Raw genomic sequence first — 18,711 nt, forward strand, 5'->3', positions numbered from 1 at the left:
ACTTTGCATATTTGCTGCACTGTATCAGCATCTTGTTAAAAATGTCAAATGAAAGGACTATTGTACACCGAAATGCTTCAATGTATTTGAAAGCACAAGGTGATACTCTTTTTGACGGTCTTTCCATTTGAGCTGGTTTTTGCCTCTTTGACATCTGTCATCAGCATTTAGAGGGTAAGAAGTACATGTAGGAGAATAAATAATTTTTACAAATGCAATAGCTTTGCTATAATCACCGTTGATCCAGAACACTGTCAGATTCAATCTAATGACCAGAAGTAGTTGTTCTAAAAAGAAAATACAACCACGGAAAAGAAATCTTAAATGAAAAAAGCATCTCATTGCAGGTATTCTAGCCTCATTTTACTGGGCCAGGATTGTTTAAAGAAAAAAAAAAAACCAGACGAGTCCAAGTAGACTATCCCACTAACGGTCAGGAATACAGGGAACCATGAAAATGGGCGAGACAAGACGTGTGTGTCCAGATTGGTTTCAATGAGGCTCAACATCTCTTTCTTTAAGCTGCCCTAAGTAAAAAACCTAAATCTTAGTATAGCAGAAGAGTCAGTCTTTTCTCATAGACCAGATGACACCAGACCCACTTGACACCAGATGCTTGAGGTTGTAAATAACAGGCAAGAACATTTGGCTGTGTTTCTTTCCTGAGGGCTGAAACTAACTGGCTTGTGAACATAATCAAACAATGTATGTCATAATGCCCCCGCTTAGGGGACGTGGCTAGGGGCCAGTTGGTGGGGGCGGGAGGGGGAAAGCGCTGTTGCTCTGGCCTTTAAAGGTCAGCGGGAAGGCGGGTGGGGCAGGCCTGGCTGGGACTGCGGGCTCACGCTCCCCACCTCCCGGGTCTCACGCTGAGGCGGGCTCCGTGTCCTGCGTGCCTGTGCAGACTGCGTCACGGGCGTTGACCGCCGACCGCTGGTGGTGGCTCCTTGGAGACTGCCCGGCTCCTGCACGCCACCTCCGAGGCCCTGGGCTGCGCCCGCCATGCCAAAATGCTGCTCGGTGGCTTGTGCTTGGGGCCCACCTGGATGCTGAGCGTGTGGGCGGGCGCTCAGAGCAGGTGAGGGGCGGGCATGGGGGGGGGGTCCTTGCCAGCACGTGGGGCCCAGCTGGACGCTGAGCGTGTGGGCAGGCGGTGTGGGCAGGCGCGCTGAGCAGGTGAGGATTTGAAAGGATCCTATGTATTTCCCAGTTTCCTTCTGGGAATCAGAGCAAAAAGCTGTTTGCTAGTTCTTAGAATTGGAATAATCTGCAGAACTCAACACCGCCAGTTAATAATAGTGCCTAGATAGTCTGTGTGCTTTTCTGGAGGCAGTGTTTCTGAGTTGCCTCCTCCGTAAGACCTGAGCAATGCTGGGTGTGCCCCTTCCCCCCCTCAAAAAAAAAACCCACAACAGCAGTAATAATAATCTGATGTCAATTGTAGTCAAGGATATTTTCATCAGGCTTTTATATACTCGAGTTTTATTCTAGTTAAGTTTCTGAAAGGCCCTGCTGTAGAAAGACTTGGTAAAGCTTGCCTACTTGAGTCTACCACACGTTAAGGGTGTGCTTCTGTAGATCCCTTTTTAGGGTGATTCATTTGAGAAGCTTCACCCTCACCAGCAAACAGGTGTCTTAATTGGTAAAGGTCAGAAAAAGGCGTCTGATAGGTTGCGTTATAACGGTAACATTATTCAGCAAATTTTTGTGGGTCTTTGGTCACCCTTAAGAATGTCTTCGGGTGGCCTGAAATTCAGTGTTTGTCTAAGGATGATGACTTTCCTCATCTGAAAAATGTCTGAGCTCTCAGAGGGTTTAACTTGACAAGGGAGATGTCCTCGGTTCCGATGACAGCCCAGAGAAGTTCTAGCCTGTGATTCGGTTAATTCAGCAGTGGAGGAGGACCGTGTTAGATGAGTTCACGGTATGGACCCATGTTCAAATGCTCTGAAAAACATCGCATTGCTGTCTCAATGACAGCTCCCTGTCAGAGACCTCCACAACAAGCACTTGAGTTGCCTGAAGTGCCTCACAGCGCTGGGATAGTCCTTTAGGAACAGGAGCAGAGAGCTTTCATCAGCAAGCTGTGTGAAAGTAAAACAGACTTCACAAATGGCAGTGATTGCTAAATGTCCCCACATGGCTGTGACCATGACTTCAGGGAGTTGTGGCAGGTGTTATACTGAGGCCTTACAATGATGTCCTTGCTATTTCCTGTATGGTGGGAGTTTCCCTTCCTCTAGGAGTGGAGACGTGCCTTTGATTTGTGGTGTCTCCTTCTGAGTTCAGTTTTGGAAAGAAAAAAAATGACTCTAAAAGAACATATTTTTGCACACACACACCCCAACACTATTTCTTTGACTCCCCAAGTTCTAAAAACAATTATTTGAAAGAACCTTTTCAAATGAGTAAAAGGTCTGCTTCCTTTTCCAGTTCAGAAGATAAAGTAACATTGTCTACGTTATAAAGCATGATGGGGAAACATGAACGTCAAAGGAAAAGTTGGTGACTCCTTTCTGGATGTTGTGGCTGAAGATCATTTAAAGATTGATGATTTGGGTGAGTCTGGAAGATTCCTGAACTTTTATAAGTGAGCTATTGCAGTGGGTTCAAATTTTTTTCCAAGAATTTTAACTGACAACATGCTAAGCAAAGTATTAAAATTCAAGATGTGCAAGTACATTTCCATTGATAAAGAATGATAGTAATACAAGCTTAATGAACTGTAATTAAATGTAGAAAGTTAGATCTACTTAATCTCACATTTAGAAAACAACACATCAACAATGTTTTTTACACCACAGCTCTTTGTAACAGCAAAGGACTTGAAACAAGTACGTGCCCATCAATGGAGAACTGATGTAGTTCAGTCGTACAGCATTATACTATTGTTCTAAGGAGTATTTAGTAGAAGTATCAGTGGTTATCCATAGGTAGGCTGGGAACACGAGGGAGATTTTCTTGTAAAACTTTTTAACATTTTTCTCCAAGTGTAAGTAGGCTACCTATTTTCAAGTGTATTTAAAGAAAAGAAAAAGAACTTGAAGGCTAAGTCTTCCTGGATGATCTCATCGGTAGATCATCCAAGGTAAGGAATAGACAGTGTTCACTGAAAATAGACCCATAGACTCTGATGACAGAACTGAGATTACCAAGGGTGCAGGGCATAGGAGGGAAGGTTCCTGTGACCCAAGAGAGGCTGTCCTTGTGGTGGTGGGGATGGTGTGGTGATACACAGTGACTTAAATTCCATGTTTTTAGTTGCTTTCAGCTTTTCCGATGACTTGAAAAAAATATTGGAAGGAGTCGTTTCCAAACATTCGATATTGGTTGTCTCTTTTTAAACCTCTTCATTCCACTCTTCTTTCCTTTGGCCCTGAATGCATGGAAGTGGCCTGTCTCTGTGACCGCCGAGCTGTGCTAATTCACTTCTGCTCTTGAGCCTAGTGATTAGGGTGATTGGTCCTATCATCAGTCACAATTGTCCCTGATCCCCTAAGTAGCTTCCTACTTCCCTGAGGATAAAAGATACATGATTTGGTTCCCTTTGCTCTTCCTCCCTTCTCCTTTTCTCCTTTCTCTCTTCCCCTATCCCCCATTGCGGAGGGGGTGGGGTTTGTGTCACACCTGGCAGTATTCAAGGATTACTCCTGGATCTGTGCTCAGGGATCCTGCCCTGCAGTGTGTGGGGAATCCAGTACTGTGTGCAAAGCAAGTGCTTGCACCTCTGTACTACTCTCAGCCTCTCTCTTTCTCTCTTCGTTCTTTATTCACGCGTTGGCCACCTGCTTTTTCTCAAGCACTGCATTGAATTCAACCCACATTTCCACCTTTGGGACTTTCCATCAATTTGACATTTCTTTCTGCCTGGGTCATTTTCTCTCTCTGACCTGAAAATCCTGCAAGTGTTGCTTTTCATCTTTCTAGTCTCAATTTACATGCTCCTTTTGACATGGCACTTTTCCCAACGCCCTCGTATAAAATAGGATTTCTTACCCCTTTTTCTTGTTTAAAACGTCCAGGTCCTCTCTCATCCCATTGATGACCAGCTGTTTCTTTGTTTCTGTTTCTCTCTGCCAGTAGACTTCTTTGGAGAATAAAATAATCCTCATTTTACTTCACATTGTATATGGAGTGAAGTATGTATAAACCAAAAGGACAGGTGTAAATTTAGGATGCAGTGCACATTTTTAACATCGATTAAAAATGTGGGCAAGTTGTGGGCGGGATTAAAGATAAATTAAAATAGATTAAAAATGCGGGCAAGTTGTGGGTGGGACATTCAAAGTAAGAGAATGCCCTGGAACCCAGTGCATCGTTGCTGATCGGAAAAAATGCCCTGGTACCTGGATGCCAGAGCCATGCTTGTATGAGCTCATGGTCACTGGGATACTCTCTGGAAAAGGCTGGACGGGAGCACCTAGCCCATCTGGGACCTCCTGGTGATATCGGCTCTGTTTGGGGCCTGGAGCATTCTCCGGGAGCTATGGGGCCCTTCAGCTGGTTTTCTTCTTTGTTGCTGTGTGTTGTAAGATGGTGTTGGGGGCTAGTCGTGGGCATGACTTCCAGAATCAGAGGTTGCCTGGGAGCCGAGGCGGCCCCTTTGCAGTTCGGAAAAAAAGTCCTGGTACCCGCATGCCAGACCCATGCCTATAGGAGCTCATGGTCACCGGGATTCCCTATGGAGAAGGCAGGACGGCAGCACCTACTCCATCTGGGACCTCCCAGTGATATCTGCTCCGTTTGGGGCTTGAAGCATTCTCTGGGAGCTGTGGGTCCCTATACCGGGTTTTCTTCTTTTTTGCTGTGTGGTGTAAGATGGCCCTGGGGGGCGAGTTGTGGGCGTGACTTCTGGAAGCAGAGGTTGCCTGTGACCGGGGCAGCCCCATTGCAGTTCGGAAAAAATGTCCTGGTACCCGCATGCCAGAGCCATGCTTGTAGGAGCTCATGGCCACCGGGATTCCCTCTGGAGAATGCGGGACGGCAGCACCTAACCCATCTGGTACCTCAGGGTGATGTTGGCTCTGTTTGGGGCCTGGTTCATTGTCTGGGAGCTGTAGGCCCACCGCCGTTTTCTTCTTTCTTACTGTGTGCTGTACGATGGCGCTGGAGGGGCGAGTTGTGGGCACAACTTCCGGAATCAGAGGTTGCCTGTGACTGGGGTGGACCCATTGAAGTTCTGAAAAAATATCCTGGTACCAGTTTGCCAGAGCTATGCTTGTAGGAGCTCATGCTCACCGGGTTCCCTCTGGAGAAGTGGGACGGCAGCACCTACCGCATTGGGGACCTCCGAGTGATATTGGCTCTGTTTGTGCCTGGAGCATGCTCCGGGAGTTATGGGTCCCTCCAGCCAGTTTTCTTCTTTCTTGGTGTGTGCTGTAATATGGCCCTGGGGGCGAGTTATGGGCAGGGCATCCAAAATCAGAGCTTGTCCTGGAGCCGGGGTGCACCATTGCAGTTCGGAAAAATTGTCCTGGTACCTGCATGCCAAAGCCATATCTGTAGGAGCTCATGGTCACCGGAATTCCCTCTTGAGAAGGCGGGACTGCAGGACCTAGCTCATCTGGGACCTCCCAGTGATATCAGCTTTGTTTGGGCCCTGGAGCATTGTCTGGGTGCTCTGGGGACCTCCAGCCAGTTTTCTTCTTTGTTGCTGTGTGCTGTAAGATGGCACTGGGGGGCGAGATGTGGGTGTGACTTCATAATCAGAGATTGCCTGCAGCCAAGGTGGCCCCATTGCAGTTCAGAAAAAATGTCCTGGTACCAGCATGCCCAGGCTATGCCTGTAGAAGCTCATGATCACTGAGATTCTGTATGGAGAAGGCGTGACAGAAGCACCTAGCCCATCTGGGACCTCCGGGTGATATTGGCTCTGTTTTTGCCTGGAGCATTCTCCGGGAGCTGTGGGGCCCTCCACCGGTTTCCTTCTTTGTTGTTGTGTACATAAGATGGTGCTGGAGGGCGAGTTGTGGCATGACTTTTGAATCACAGGTTGCCTTGGCGCTGGGGCGGCCACATTGCCGTTCGGAAAAAATGTCCTGGTACCTGCATGCCAGACCCATGCTTGTAGGAGCTCATGGTCACCAAGATTCCCTCTGGAGAAGGCGGGACAGCAGCACCTATCGCATCTGTGACCGCCCAGGGATATTGGCTCTGTTTGGGTCGGGACCATTCACGGAATCTGTGGGACCCTCGAGCCGGTTTTCTTCTTTGTTGCTGTGTGGTGTAAGATGGAACTGGGTGACTAGGTGTGGGCGCGACTTCAGAATCAGTTTGCCTGTGAGCCAAGGCGGCCCTTTGCAGTTGGGAATAAAAGTCCTGGTACCCATATACCAGACCCATGCTTGTATGAGCTCATGGTCACTGGGATACCCTCTGGAGAAGGCAGGATGGGAGCACACAGCCCATCTGGGACCTACCAGTGACACTGGCTCTGTTTGTGGCCTAGAGCATTCTCCGGGAGCTGTAGGGACCTCCAGCCAGTTTTCTTCTTTGTTGCTGTGTGTTGTAAGATTGCGCTGTGAGCGAGTTGTGGGCATGATTTCTGGAATCAGAGGTTGTCTGGGAGCCGGACTGCCCCCTTTGAGATTCGGACAAAAAAGTCCTGGTACCCACATGGCTCTGGCATGAGGGTACCAAGACAGTTTTTCCGAACTCAATGGGTCCGGTCCGGCTCCCAGGAAACCTCTGATTCTGAAGTCATGCCCACATGATTTTGCTTTTTGGAGCTTGTGCTCACCGGGATTTTCTCTGAGAAGGCGGGACAGCAGCACCTACCCCTGCTGGGAACTTCCAGTGATATCGGCTCCATTTTTGGCCAGAAGCATTCTCCGGGAGCTGTGGGGCCCTCCAGCCAGTTTTCTTCTTTGTTTCTGTGTAGTGTAAGATGGTGCTGGGGGGCGAGTTGTGGGTTTGACTCAGGACTCAGTGGTTGCCTGGTTGCCGGGGCAGAACCATTGAGTTTGGAAAAAATGTCCTGGTACCAGTTTTCCAGAACCATACTTGTAGGAGCTTATGGTCACTGGGATCCCCTCTGGAGAAGGCAGGACGGCAGTACCTAGCCCAACTGGGACCTCCAGGTGATATCGCCTCTGGTTGGGCCCGGAGCATTTTCCGGGAGCTGTGTGACCCTCCCACCGGTTTTCTCCTTTGTTGCTTTTTGGTGTAAGCTGGTGCTGGGTGGCGAGTCCTGTGCGTGACTTATGGAATCAAAGGTTGCCTGGGAGCTGGGTCGGCCCCATTGTAGTTCGGATAAAATGTCCTTGTACCCACATGCCAGACACATGCTTGTATGGGCTCATGGTCACCGAAACTCCCTCTGGAGAAGGTGGGACAGCAGCACTACACCATCTGGGACCTCCAGGTGATATTGAATGTTTGAGCCCCGGAGAATTGTCTGGGAGCTCTGGGTCCCTCCAGCCGGTTTTCTTCTTTGTTGCTGTGTGGTGTAAGATGGCGCTGGGGGGCCCCTCGTGGTACTGACTTTCGGGATCAGAGGTTTTCTAGGAGTCGGAGCGAACCCATTGAGTTTGGAAAAAATATCCTGGTACTGAATGCCAGAGCCATGCTTCTATGAGCTCATGGTCACCGGAAATCCCTCTGGAAAAGGTGGGAAGGCAGCACCAACCACATCTGGGATCTCCCGGTGTTCTCAAATCTGTTTGAGGCCCGGAGGATTCTCCGGGAGATGTGGGCTCCTCCAGCTGGTTTTCTTCTTTGTTGCTGTGTGGTGTAATATGGCGCTGGGTGCGAGTCGTTGGCGTGAGTTCCAGAATCAGAGGTTGCCTGGGAGCCGGGGTGGCCCCTTCGCAGTTTGGAAAAAAAGTCCTGGTACCCGCATGCCATATCCATGTTTGTATGAGCTCATGGTCACTGGATACCCTCTGGAGAAGTTGGGACGGGAGCATCTAGCCCATCTGGGACCTCCTGGTGATATTGGCTCTGTTTGGGGCCTGGAGCATTCTCCTCCAGCCAGTTTTCTAGTTTGTTGCTGTGTGTTGTAAGATGGCATGGGGGCGAGTGGTGGGCATGACTTCCGGAATCAGAGGTTGCCTGGGAACCAGGGCGGCCCTTTTGCAGTTCGGGAAAAAAGTCCTGGTACCCACATGCCAGAGCCATGCTTTTTGGAGCTCATAATCACTGGGATATTCTCTGGAGAAGGCGGGACGGCAGCACCTACTTCTTCGGGGACCTCCCAGTGATATCAGCTCCATTTTCGGCCTGAAGCATTCTCCTGCAGTTTTGGGGTCCTCCAGCCGGTTTTCTTCTTTGTTGCTGTGTGTTGTAAATTGGCGCTGTGTGCGAGTTGTGGGCATGACTTCTGGAATCAGAGGTTGCCTGGGAGCTGGGCTGCCCCCTTTGCAGTTCGGATAAAAAGTCCTGGTACCCACATGGCTCTGGCATGATGGTAACAGGACATTTTTTCCGAACTCAATGGGTCCGGTCCGGCACCCAGGCAACCTCTGATTCTGAAATCATGCCCACATGATTTTGCTTTTTGGAGCTTGCACGCACCGGGATTTTCTCTGAGAAGGTGGACAGCAGCACCTAACCCTGCTGGGACCTTCCAGTGATATCGGCTCCATTTTCGGCCGGAAGCATTCTCCGGGAGCTGTGGGTCCCTCCAGCCAGTTTTCTTCTTTGTTGCTGTGTAGTGTAAGATGGCGCTGGGGGGCGAGTTGTGGGTTTGACTCAGGACTCAGAGATTGCCTGGTTGCCGGGGCGGACCCATTGAGTTTGGTAAACATGTCCTGGTACCAGTATGCCAGAGCCATACTTGAAGGAGCTTATGGTCACTGGGATACACTCTGGAGAAGGCAGGATGGCAGTACGTAGGCCATCTGGGACCTTCAGGTGATATCGCCTCTAGTTGGGCCCGGAGCATTTTCTGGGAGCTGTGTGGCCCTCCCACCGGTTTTCTTCTTTGTTGCTTTTTGGTGTAAGATGGCGCTGGGTGGCGGGTCGTGTGCGTGACTTATGGAATCAAAGGTTGCCTGGGAGCTGGGTCGGCTCCATTGTAGTTCGGATAAACTGTCCTCGTACCCACATGCCAGACACATGTTTGTATGAGCTCATGGTCACCAAAACTCCCTCTGTAGAAGGCGGGATGGCAGCACTTACTTCTTTGGGGACCTCCCAGTTATATCGGCTCCATTTTCGGCCTGAAGCATTCTCCTGCAGCTGTGGGGCCCTCCAGCCGGTTTTCTTCTTTGTTGCTGTGTGTTGTAAGTTTGCGCTGTGTGCGAGTTGTGGGCATGACTTCTGGAATCAGAGGTTGCCTGGGAGCTGGGCTGCCCCCTTTGCAGTTCGGATAAAAAGTCCTGGTACCCACATGGCTCTGACATGAGGGTACCAGGACATTTTTTCCGAACTCAGTGGGTCTGCCCCAGCTCCCAGGCAATCTCTGATTCTGAAAGCATGCCCACATAATTTTTCTTTTTGGAGCTGTGGTCACCGGGATTTTCTCTGAGAAGGAGGTACAGCATCACCTACCCCAGCTGAGACCTTCCAGTGATATCGGCTCCATTTTTGGCCGGAAGTATTCTACGGGAACTGTGGGGCCATCCAGCCAGTTTTCTTCTTTGTTGTTGTGTAGTGTAAGATGGCGCTGGGGGGCAAGTTGTGGGTTTGACTCAGGACTCAGAGGAAGCCTGTTTGCCGGGGCGGACCCATTGAGTTTGGAAAAAATGTCCTGGTACCAGTTTTCCAGAACCATACTTGTAGGAGCTTATGGTCACTGGGATCCCCTCTGGAGAAGGCAGGACGGCAGGACCTAGCCCATCTGGGACCTCCAGGTGATATCGACTCTGGTTGGGCCCGGAGCATTTTCTGGGAGCTGTGTGGCCCTCCCGCCGGTTTTCTCGTTTGTTGCTTTTTGGTGTAAGCTGGCGCTGGGTGGCGAGTCGTGTGAATGACTTATGGAATCAAAAGTTGCCTGGGAGCTGGGTCGGCCCCATTGTAGTTCGGATAAAATGTCCTGGTACCCACATGCCAGACACATGCTAGTATGAGCTCATTTTCACCGAAACTTTCTGTGGAGAAGGCGGGACGGCAGCCCCTACACCATCTGGGGCCTCCAGGTGATGTTGAATGTTTGAGGCCCGGAGCATTGTCTGGGAGCTGTGTGCTCCTCCAGCTGGTTTTCTTCTTTGTTGCTGTGTGGTGTAATATGGAGCTGGTTGCGAGTCGTTGGCGTGAGTTCCAAAATCAGAGGTTGCCTAGGAACTGGGGTGGCCCCTTCGCAGTTAGGAAAAAAGTCCTGGTACCCGCATGCCATATCCATGTTTGTACAAGCTCATGGTCACTGGATACGCTCTGGAAAAGGTGGGATGGGAACATCTATCCCATCTGGGCCCTCACGGTGATATCGGCTCTGTTTGGGGCCTGGAGCATTCTCCTGCAGCTGTGGGGCCCTCCAGCTGGTTTTCTAGTTTGTTGCTGTGTGTTGTAAGATGGCATGGGGGCGAGTTGTGGGCATGACTTCCGGAATCAGTGATTGCCTGGGAGCCAGGGCGGCCCTTTTGCAGTTCGGGGAAAATGTCCTGGTACCCACATGCCAGAGCCATGCTTTTTGGAGGTCATAATCACCGGGATTTTCACTGGAGAAGGCAGGACGGCAGCACCTACTTCTTCGGGGACCTCCCAGTGATATTAGCTCCATTTTCGGCCTGAAGCATTCTCCTGCAGCTGTGGGGCCCTCCAGCCGGTTTTCTTCTTTGTTGCTGTGTGTTGTAAATTGGCGCTGTGTGCGAGTTGTGGGCATGACTTCCGGAATCAGAGGTTGCCTGTGAGCCAGGGCGGCCCTTTTGCAGTTCGGGAAAAAGGTCCTGGTACCCACATGAAAGAGCCATGCTTTTTGGAGCTCATAATCACTGGGATTTTCTCTGGAGAAGGTGGGAGGTCAGCACCTAGTTTTTCGGGGACCTCCCAGTGATATCGGCTCCATTTTCGGCCTAAAGAATTTTCCTGCAGTTGTGGCGCCCTCCAGCCAGTTTTCTTCTTTGTTGCTGTGTGTTATCAATTGGCGCTGTGTGCGAGTTGTGGGCATGACTTCTGGAATGAGAGGTTGCCTGGGAGCCGGGCTGCCCCCTTTGCAGTACGGATAAAAAGTCCTCGTACCCACATGGCTCTGGCATGATGGTACCAGGACATTTTTTCCGAACTCAATGGGTCCGGTCCGGCTCCAGGCAACCTCTGATTCTGAAATCATGCCCATATGATTTTGCTTTTTGGAGCTTGTGCTCACTGGGATTTTCTCTGAGAAGGTGGACAGCAGCACCTAACCCTGCTGGGACCTTCCAGTGATATCGGCTCCATTTTCGGCCGGAAGCATTCTCCGGGAGCTGTAGGTCCCTCCAGCCAGTTTTCTTCTTTGTTGCTGTGTAGTGTAAGATGGCGCTGGGGGGCGAGTTGTGGGTTTGACTCAGGACTCAGAGGTTGTCTGGTTGCCGGGGCATACCCATTGAGTTTGGAAAAAATATTCTGGTACCAGTATGCCAGAGCCATACTTGTAGGAGCTTATGGTCACTGGCATACCCTCTGGAGAAGGCAGGATGGCAGTACGTAGCCCATCTGGGACCTTCAGGTGATATCGCCTCTAGTTGGGCCCGGAGCATTTTCCGGGAGCTGTGTGGCCCTCCCACCGGTTTTCTTCTTTGTTGCTTTTTGGTGTAAGATGGCGCTGAGTGGCGGGTCGTGTGCGTGACTTATGGAATCAAAGGTTGCCTGGGAGCTGGGTCGGCTCAATTGTAGTTCAGATAAAATGTCCTGGTACCCATGTCAGACACATCCTTGTATGAGCTTATGGTCACTGAAACTCCCTCTGGAGAAGGCGTGACGGCAGCACCTACACCATCTGGGACCTCCAGGTGATGTTGAATATTTGAGGCCCAGAGCATTGTCTGGGAGCTGTGTGCTCCTCCAGCCGGTTTTCTTCTTTGTTGCTATGTGGTATAATATGGCGCTGGGTGCGAGTCGTTGGCGTGAGTTCCAAAATCAGAGGTTGCCTAGGAACCGGGGTGGCCCCTTCGCAGTTTGGAAAAAAAGTCCTGGTACCCGCATGCCATATCCATGTTTGTACGAGCTCATGGTCACTGGTTACCCTCTGAAGAAGGTGGGACAGGAACATCTAGCCCATCTGGGACCTCCCGGTGATAGCGGCTCTGTTTGGGGCCTGGAGCATTCTACTGCAGCTGTGGGGCCCTCCAGCCGGTTTTCTACTTTGTTACTGTGTGTTGTAAGATGGTATAGGGGCGAGTTGTGGGCATGAATTCTGGAATCAGTGATTGCCTGGGAGCCAGGGCGGCCCTTTTGCAGTTCGGGGAAACTGCATGCCAGAGCCATGCTTTTTGGAGGTCATAATCACCGGGATTTTCTCTGGAGAAGGCGGGACGGCAGCACCTACTTCTTCGGGGACCTCCCAGTGATATCGGCTCCATTTTCGGCCTGAAGCATTCTCCTGCAGCTGTGGGGCCCTCCAGCCGGTTTTCTTCTTTGTTGCTGTGTGCTGTAAGTTTGCGCTGTGCGCGAGTTGTGGGCATGACTTCTGGAATCAGAGGTTGCCTGGGAGCCGGGCTGCCCCCTTTGCAGTTCGGATAAAAAGTCCTGGTACCCACATGGCTCTGGCATGAGGGTACCAGGACTTTTTTTCCAAACTCAATGGGTCTGCCCCAGCTCCCAGGCAACCTCTGATTCTGAAATCATGCCCACATAATTTTCCTTTTTGGAGCTTGTGCTCACCGGGATTTTCTCTGAGAAGGTGGACAGAAGCACCTACCCCTGCTGGGACCTTCCAGTGATATCGGCTTCATTTTCGGCCGGAAGCATTCTCCGGGAGCTGTGGGTCCCTCCATCCAGTTTTCTTCTTTGTTGCTGTGTAGTGTAAGATGGCGCTGCGGGGCGAGTTGTGGGTTTGACTCAGGATTCAGTGGTTGCCTGGTTGCCGGGACGGGCCCATTGAGTTTGGAAAAAATATTCTGGTACCAGTATGCCAGATCCATACTTGTAGGAGCTTATGGACACTAGGATACCCTCTGGAGAAGGCAGGATGGCATTACCTAGCCCATCTGGGACCTCCAGGTGATATTGCCTCTAGGTGGGCCCGGAACATTTTCCGGGAGTTGTGTGGCTCTCCCACCGGTTTCCTTCTTTGTTGCTTTTTGGTGTAAGATGGCGCTGGGTGGCACGTCGTGTGTGTGACCTATGGAATCAAAGGTTGCCTGGGAGCTGGGTCGGCCCCATTGTAGTTCGGAAAAATGTCCTGGTACCCACATGTCAGACACATGCTTGTATGAGCTCATGGTCACCAAAACTCCCTCTGGAGAAGGCGGCACCTACACCATCTGGGACCTCCAGGTGATATTGAATGTTTGAGGCCCGGAGCATTGTCTGGAAGCTGTGGGTCCCTCCAGCTAGTTGTTCTTCATTGCTGTGTGGTGTAAGATGGCGCTGGGGGCGCCTCGTGGTACTGACTTTCGAGATCAAAGGTTTTCTAGGAATCGGGGCGGACCCATTGAGTTTGGAAAAAATATCCTGGTACCGAATGCCAGAGCCATGCTTGTATGAGCTCATGGTCACCGGCAATTCCTCTGGAGAAGGCGGGAAGGCAGCATCAACCCCATCTGGGAGCTCCTGGTATTAAATCTGTTTGAGGCCAGGAGGATTCTCCGGGAGATGTGGGCTCCTCCACCCGGTTTTCTTCTTTGTTGCTGTGTGGTATAACATGGTGCTCGGTGCGAGTCGTTGGCGTGAGTTCCAAAATCATAGGTTGCCTGGGAGCTGTGGTGGCCCCTTTGTAGTTTGGAAAAAAAAGTCCTGGTACCCGCATGCCATATCCATGTTTGTACGAGCTTATGGTCACTGGATACCCTCTGGAGAAGTTGGAACGGGAGCATCTAGCCCATCTGGGACCTCCTGGTGATATCGGCTCTGTTTGGGGCCTGGAGCATTCTCCTGCAGCTGTGGGGCCCTCCAGCCGGTTTTCTAGTTTGTTGCTGTGTGTTGTAAGATGGTGCTGGGGGGCGACTTTTGGGTTTGACTCAGGGATCAGAGGTTGCCCAGAGCCAGGTCGGCCCCATTGCAGTTCTGAAGAAAAATCTTGGGACCCGCATGCCAGACCCATGCTTGTACGAAGTCATGGTCACTGGATACTCTCTGGAGAAGGTGGGATGGGAGCATCTAGTCCATCTGGGACCTACCGGTGATATTGGCTCTGTTTGGGGCCTGGAGCATACTCAGGGAGCTGTGGGACTCTCCAGCCGGTTTTCTTCTTTGTTGCTGTGTGCTGTAAATAGCGCTGGCGGTCGCATCGCATCGTTGACATGAGTTCCAAAATCAGAGGTTGCTTGGGAGCCGGGGCGGCCCCTTTGGAGTGTGGAAAAAACCTCCTTGTATCAGCATGCCACAGCCATGCTTTTAGGAGTTCATGGTCACTGGGATTCCATTTGGAGAAGGCCGGACGGCAATAACTACCTCATCTGGGGCCTCCCGGTGATATCGGTTCTGTTTGGGCCTGAAGCATTCCCCGGGAGCTGTTGAGCCTTCCAGCCGGTTTTCTTCTTTGTTAATGTGAGTTCTATGATGGCGCTGGGGCAAGTTGTGGGCGTGACTTTTAGAAACAGAGGTTGCCTGGGAGCCGTGCCTGCCCCTTTGCAGTTCGGAACAAAAGTCCTGGTACCCTCATGCCAGAGCCATGCATTTTGGAACTCATGGTCACCGTGATGCCATCTGGATAAGGTGGAACGGCAGCACCTACCCCATCTGGGACCTCCTGGTGATATCGGCTCTGTTTTTGGCCTGGAGAATTCTCCGGCAGCTGTGGGTCCCTATACCGGGATTTCTTCTCTCTTGGTGTGTGGTGTAAGATGGTGCTGGAGGGAGAGTTGTGGGCATGATTTCAGAATGAGAGGTTGCCTGGGAGCCGGGGCTGACCCATTCAGTTCGGAAAAAATGTCCTGGTACCCGTATGCCAGAGCCATACTTTTAGGAGCTCATGGTCACTGGGATTCCATCTGGAGAAGGCAGGACGGCAGCACCTAGCCTATCTGGGACCTCCAGCTGATATCGGTTCTGTTTGGGCCTGGAGCATTCTCCGGGAGCTGTGGTGCCCTCCAGCTGGTTTTCTTGTTTGTTGCTGTGTGGTAATTCTGTTATCTTACAGAAAACATTTTTTCTCCTAGTTATTGAGAAATACAAGTTTTCAGACAATAGGGAAAGAATATTTCTAAGTTTTATGATGACTAAGCCATAACTTCTTGAGAGTGAAATGAGAAAAGTGCACTGCTGATGACTCCAGACAGTAGTTCTGAGCATGCTGATATGGTCAGCATTTTCTGGTAGCCGAGAAAAACTGTTTAAAGTGTTTTCTTAGAAAGGTTTTTCCTATAGTTTGTTGCAGCAATCAACTGCCTTACACGTAGATGTTGTTTGACAAGAGGAATTGTCCAATAGAAATGAAAAGTAACTTATTGGGAGTCATTAGGAAAAAAGTCCATTTGACTTCTGCAGACAGTTTAAACAGATTGTTTGTAGGTATAGAAAGGTCCATTTGATAGGTGACTGGAGATATGTGTTTGAGCAACTTGACACTGTCAACATATTCTGGTGCACAAGAGAAATAATTTAGAGTCAGTGAATTCCATGGAAACCAGTGCGGACTGGAAGTTAGTTCCAAGAAGCAACTATGTTACATTTCAGATATTATGTGACACTTGGGAATCTTCAAGTGACCAAGAAACATAATAGTCGAAGTAGGTGTCTACAAGTCCATATAAATTTGATGGATGAATTTAGAGATAAATTCTGAGCAACTAAATTTGTTGATTATAGAAATAAATTCTGAGCCACTCAATTTAGTAGATGATTATAGAGACAAACTCTTTTTATTATTATTTTTCTTTATTTTTTGATAGACTGTAAGCAACTAATTCTGATGGATTGTTCTAGAGATAAATTCTGAGCAACTTGGTAAAACTTGATGGCTGAGAAAATAATTTCGAGTAGGTTGCCAAGTTTATCATCTCACACCAACGAAACAAGTCTAATCACAAGTCTATAGACTGTAGAAATGCTGCTGACCCTAAAAGAATCCAAATGGGATATAAAAGCCAGTCTTCAAATGGGACTAATTTAGGAGAAATCCATAAAAGAAGTAAGAAAGCACAAAGGCCAATAACGGTTCCAGGAGAAGACCTGATGGGCATGACGCTGGGGTGGTAGCGCACGTGGGAGCATGTTAAGTGCCTCTCACCTGCCGAAGGATGGACAGTGTTGGACTGATTTAGCCGGGTTTTATTTTTCTTTTTAGGTCACACCTGGCGATGCAGAGAGGTTATTACTGGCTCATGAATTCAGAAATTACTCCAGATGGCGCTCGGAAGATCATATGGGATGCTGGGAATCCAACCTGTTTCGGCTGCATGGAAGGCAAGCACCCTACCCGCTGTGCTATCGCTCCAGCCCATAGCCAGGTTTTTTTGAAGTGCGTGTTGTTGATGGTACACAAACCCACGGCAGTGGTGAGATGAGGCTTGACAACTCTTTCCATGTTTTGTGGGAGGCATTTCTTTTTCTTCCCAAAGTGTCCATCAGTTTTCTCCTTCAGACAGTCATAAAGAAGACACTTGGGTGGTATATTGGGAGTTTACTATAGTCTCTAGTTTAGGCTTGCTGTGAGTGTAAAGAGAGATAGTTAGAACTGGATGCATCCGTTCTTTTCAGTCTAAGTCACACAGGTCAGTGAACTCTCTGCTCTTTTTTAAGCAGGGTGAGGAGTCACAGTATGGTCAGTTGATTCTAAGGTCAATGTATCATCCTTGACCAGGATGGTCTGGTCCGTGAAGTTGTCAGGACACAGAGCGATCCACTTAGTTATATTGACTTGACGGGAGAAGTGTTCTCCCGGCGGGGAAAAATGGTTCCACATTGTATACCCTCACACCAAATGAACGAGGCTATCTGCTATCCAGGCAGATAAGACTGTAGATATGTCCTGGAATATAAAATAAACCGAATGGGCTATAAAGCAGTTTTCAAATCCCACCAAACGAGCCAAGAGGTGTGAAGCCTGCTTCTCACCACTACCGTGAGTTTGTGTACTAAGTAATGGTAGTAATAACAGTAAAGTAAAAACTTGTTGTTTTCTAAGGATAGGAGCTTCCAAAAATCTAGTTAATCAGTCCAGCACAGCCCCTCGTTTGGCAGGTGAGAGTCACTTCACGTCACTTGCTACCATCTCAGGAGTGCGCCCATCAGGTCTTTTCCTGGCACAGTTATTGCCCAGTGTGGTTTCTTACTTCTTTGACTTTTCCTTCCAATAATTCATGTTTGAGCAGTTAGAACAGTATGCTACTGGAACAATAATTCATGTTTGAGCAGTTAGAACAGTATGCTACTGGAACAAGGCAGAGCTGCAGATCATTGGATCAGGGTTGAATATCCTTACACACATCCTCACATATAGAATCGTCTAATCTATGATAAGCGAGCAAGGATATGAAGTGGAGCAATGAATGATGCTGGCAATTTTTTTTATGAATCGAGGAATATGCACAACAGAAAGAAATCACACTCCCAAATGTATTTGTACCTAGTGAGGGACCCACTAAATATGTAAAACCTACTAATAGGTTTTAAGGAGGACATTGCTAGCAACACAATAGTAGTTGGAGACTTCATTACCACCTTATCACCCCTCGATAGATCAACAAGAATAAAACTCACCAAGGAAACACTGTCTTTGAAGGAAGAAACAGAAGAGAGAGGGCTCATAGACTATGTAGGCTCTTACATTCCCAAAAGAGAGAATACACATTTTTTCCCAGTGAACACGGAACAGTTTTCACAAGAGCCCTTGTGCTGGGTCACAGAACATACCTCAACAGAATCAGGAAGATAGAAATTGTGTCAACTATCTTTTTCAGACCATAGTGCACTGAAGACAGAAGTTAATCATGCACAGAAGTGGAAAAGCAGATCAAACACCTGGAAATTGAACAGCTCAGTCTTGAACAACGAGTGGACATGAAGTGGTTAAGAAGGACATGAAGGAAGAAATCAAAAGATACCTGGAAACAAAGGAGGTTGAAGACACGAGTTACCAGAACCTGTGGGATGCAGCTAAAGCCGTTTTAAGGGGGAAACTTAAAGCTCTGCAAGCATTTCTCAGGAAGGAAGAAAGGGCTTATATAAATAGCTTGACTTCACAACTCAAGATCTTAGAAAAGGACCAACAGAAAGAGGCCAAGCCAGGCAGAAGGAAAGAAATAACAAAACTTGGAGCACAAATCAATGACATGGAAACCCAAGAAACAATCCGTAAGATCAATGAAACCAAGAACTGGTTCTCTGAGAAAATAAACAAGATTGATAAACCACTAGCAAGACTCACAAAGAAAAAGAGAGCAAGAACCCTAATAAAACGAATCAGAAATGAAAAGGGAGATAACACAACAAAAACAAAAGATCATCAGAGATGACTTTGAAAGTCTGTATGACACGAAGCAAGAGAACCTAGAAGAAATGGATAAATTCCTGGATTCCAATATTCTCCCAGGATTAAACAAGGGAGACTTGGAATACCTCAATAAACCTACTAGTATCAAGGGAATTGAAACAGTGATCAAAAATCTTCTTTAAAAAAAAAAACGGGGCTGGAGAGCTAGCACAGCGGGTAGGGCATTTGCCTTGCATGCAGCCAGCCTGGGTTCGATTCCC

General features: G+C 49.0%; 1 protein-coding gene across 1 annotated transcript in view; it reads right to left on the reverse strand.

The window, feature by feature from the left end:
- Positions 1-260: 260 nt before the first annotated feature.
- LOC130028900 (rho GTPase-activating protein 20-like) overlaps positions 261-18,711 on the reverse strand; it is a 67,079-nt gene continuing 48,628 nt past the window's right edge. Inside the window, exon 7 of the mRNA XM_056119732.1 lies at positions 261-287. Within this exon, the coding sequence (XP_055975707.1) occupies positions 261-287 (27 nt within the window). The remainder of the gene's footprint in view (positions 288-18,711) is intronic.

The sequence above is a fragment of the Sorex fumeus genome, unplaced genomic scaffold (genome assembly GCF_029834395.1).
Source record: "Sorex fumeus unplaced genomic scaffold, SorFum_2.1 ptg000041l, whole genome shotgun sequence".
Lineage (NCBI taxonomy): Eukaryota > Metazoa > Chordata > Mammalia > Eulipotyphla > Soricidae > Sorex > Sorex fumeus.